Here is a 2,463-nt window from a genome sequence, read left to right on the forward strand (position 1 = left end):
AAAATCCACAAGGGGAGGGTTGTTGGGGTTGTGGATTTTATTGGACCTCAGACCCATAGGAAAACCCCCTACTCTAGAAGTCACGTGGAGAATGAGTGTGCCTTTATGAAGGTAAGAGGCAAGGTCCATGTGACAAGCTTGAATATATGCAGCTCTTTGTACTCTCGTTTGGTGTGCAATAATAAACTTATTTTGCATCTACTCTATTCTGCAATTGTCTCTCTCTCAAGATTTACACTAACCTCTACAAGCATGCCATTGCCATGAATGGCACGTGTATTTTCCCTGGAGTGGTGGTGACCTACATCATGCTTATCTTGCAATTTACCTCAGCTAGCTAGTCATCCATTGCAAGCACACCACCTTAATTTCAAAAAGCTCCTCAGAAACAAAAGAAAGTGCAGCTCTTTCCATGCCAACTAACAGGCAACCCCAACAAAGGAGTTGCCAGTTGGTTGATGAATCAGGTTTTCGTGATTTTTTTTGCAAAAATCTACAAATAATGCACTATCTATGGCTTATTCTCTTATGATATTGGTTTGTTGGTGGTTTTCATTTTTTTTTTCAATATGTTCAAAGAGCTGGGAGTTATTGTAGCTTTGTTGCAGAGAGGTGCTTGACTTTCATTTGTGATGCAGAGTTGCAACCAAGTAGTTCAACCTCTATTTCTGTGCCTACTAGTACTTGTTTTACGATTCTACCATTAGCCTTTTTTGCAATAATAGTTACGATTAAATCATCACACATCAAGCCCCTTAGGAAAAATAGATGCATATCTCAAAAATATCGTGTCCTTGTCGCTATGCCGTAGCCCCTTTGGTTGTTCCTCGCATAGCCATTTGCATTGGGATAGCGACCTAATGCTTTGTCTATGTTGAGATGTATTCTATACCCCTCCTTGTAGAGCCAAGTCCCCATTAATTGAGCCGTTGGAGTTGATCATTTCGTGTCAAATCTCTCTTCCATCCAGAATTTGTAAAAGGATGTGTATCTTTTTCTCCCTAAGGGGGGAGGTGTGGAGTGTAGGGTGTGAGCTTGGTCGGACAATCCAGTGTGAACCATGATGTAACCAGCTTGATCATAATACAAGGAGTTGCCTATCACTAGAGAACGCAGGCTATTCTTGGGTAAGTCTCTCTCGTGACAGGTACGTCACAATATTAATTTAAATGAAGGCAAACAATTTTAATTTTTTTGTAGTGCCACTTACCGCACTAATTGCAACATATACCACCCACCTCCGAATGAAAAGCCTAGTGATTCTGTCACCTTGTTTTTTCAAGTATAATAAAATTGTTATATCTTTAGTAGTTCATATTTTGTTAGGTGTATAGTGAATCATTCACTTGTTTTGAGTGAGATGCCTCTGATCGGTGGCAGGCCTCGTGATTTTAAGGTTGCATGTAGGTTGCAGGCCATCACAATTGACATAAGCGGTGGAAATGTAAGTTGCCTGGGTACGTCCGTCCCCAAGGAGCGGCTTGGCCTGCCGATGAACGAAATAAAGTGAATGAAACATGGATGCCGTTAATCCTCTAATTAGACTCCCCTCCCCTCCCCTCCCCTCCCTTCCCTTTCCTTCCTCCATCCGTACTGGCCAGCTGCAAAGGCGAGTATCATGAAGAGTGCCATAGCTTTCCTGACACCGGAGCACCCCAAACGGTGGGGGGTGGCCCCAAATCAATCTCCTCTGCTATCAACCGTGGTCTCCAGACAGGCCATGACCATGGATTACCAACAAATTCACCAGTCGGATCAGGTGGCGCAGCTTAGCGAAGCCGAAATCGCGCGGCAATGGAGAGCTTTCGATATCGAGGACAAGAATATCGCGGTTGACGTTGATGCCGGCGATCCGGGCCGCCCCAGCCTCCTCGGCAGCACAGGCCGAAAAGGCTTGCACCGAGCGCCCATGAAGCCCGGCGCGTCTTCGACTTCTACTAAAAGTACGTGGGCCACATGGCTGAGCACCCCCGCCAGAGTTTTTAGGAGCGCGACGGCGCCTACCTCTTCCTCCGCATCCAGCTCTGCTCACAATGTGAAGCACGGCCTCCCTCAAGCCAACGGCGTCAAGAAAGCAGCTCCCAAGAAAAGGTCCTCCTGGCTTCCTGACCCCAACAATAGATGGCCTCAAGGATGGTGACACAAACACAGAGAAAGAGAGAGAGAGAGAGAGGGAGGGAGGGACATTGCACGCCCTACCCCTTATAGTAGTTACTTCTTCATGAAAAGACTCTTACTTAATTGAAAAGCTCTCTTCGTCTAGCTGGTCTTGGTTTTGAAGAAGTCCATCCTTGATGTTTCTTGTCATGCAAAAACAGAGAGCAGTGAGACGATATCCCTTGTCATGATTTTCAGTTATATGGGTGCACTACGAGTCATTAATGTTGAGGACCATCTAGGTTTTAACATGCAAGATGCTACGTTCTCTTGCGATTTGAAGTTAGGTATTAATATATGTAATCT

At 45.2% G+C, this 2,463-nt stretch overlaps 1 protein-coding gene across 1 annotated transcript; it reads left to right on the forward strand.

The window, feature by feature from the left end:
* Positions 1-1,605: 1,605 nt before the first annotated feature.
* On the forward strand, positions 1,606-2,141 carry LOC147450009 (uncharacterized). Its single transcript, XM_086520633.1, has one exon. It carries the CDS (start codon positions 1,619-1,621, stop codon positions 2,138-2,140), a length of 522 nt encoding a protein of 173 aa, XP_086376759.1. The 5' UTR covers positions 1,606-1,618; the 3' UTR covers position 2,141.
* The last annotated feature ends 322 nt before the right edge of the window (positions 2,142-2,463 follow it).

The sequence above is a fragment of the Adiantum capillus-veneris genome, chromosome 9, assembly GCF_014529385.1.
Source record: "Adiantum capillus-veneris isolate H3 chromosome 9, ASM1452938v2, whole genome shotgun sequence".
NCBI lineage: Eukaryota > Viridiplantae > Streptophyta > Polypodiopsida > Polypodiales > Pteridaceae > Adiantum > Adiantum capillus-veneris.

Coding starts and splice junctions, on each gene's coding strand:
- LOC147450009 (XM_086520633.1), top strand. CDS start 1,619: ATGAAGAGTGCCATAGCTTTCCTGACACCGGAGCACCCCAAACGGTGG.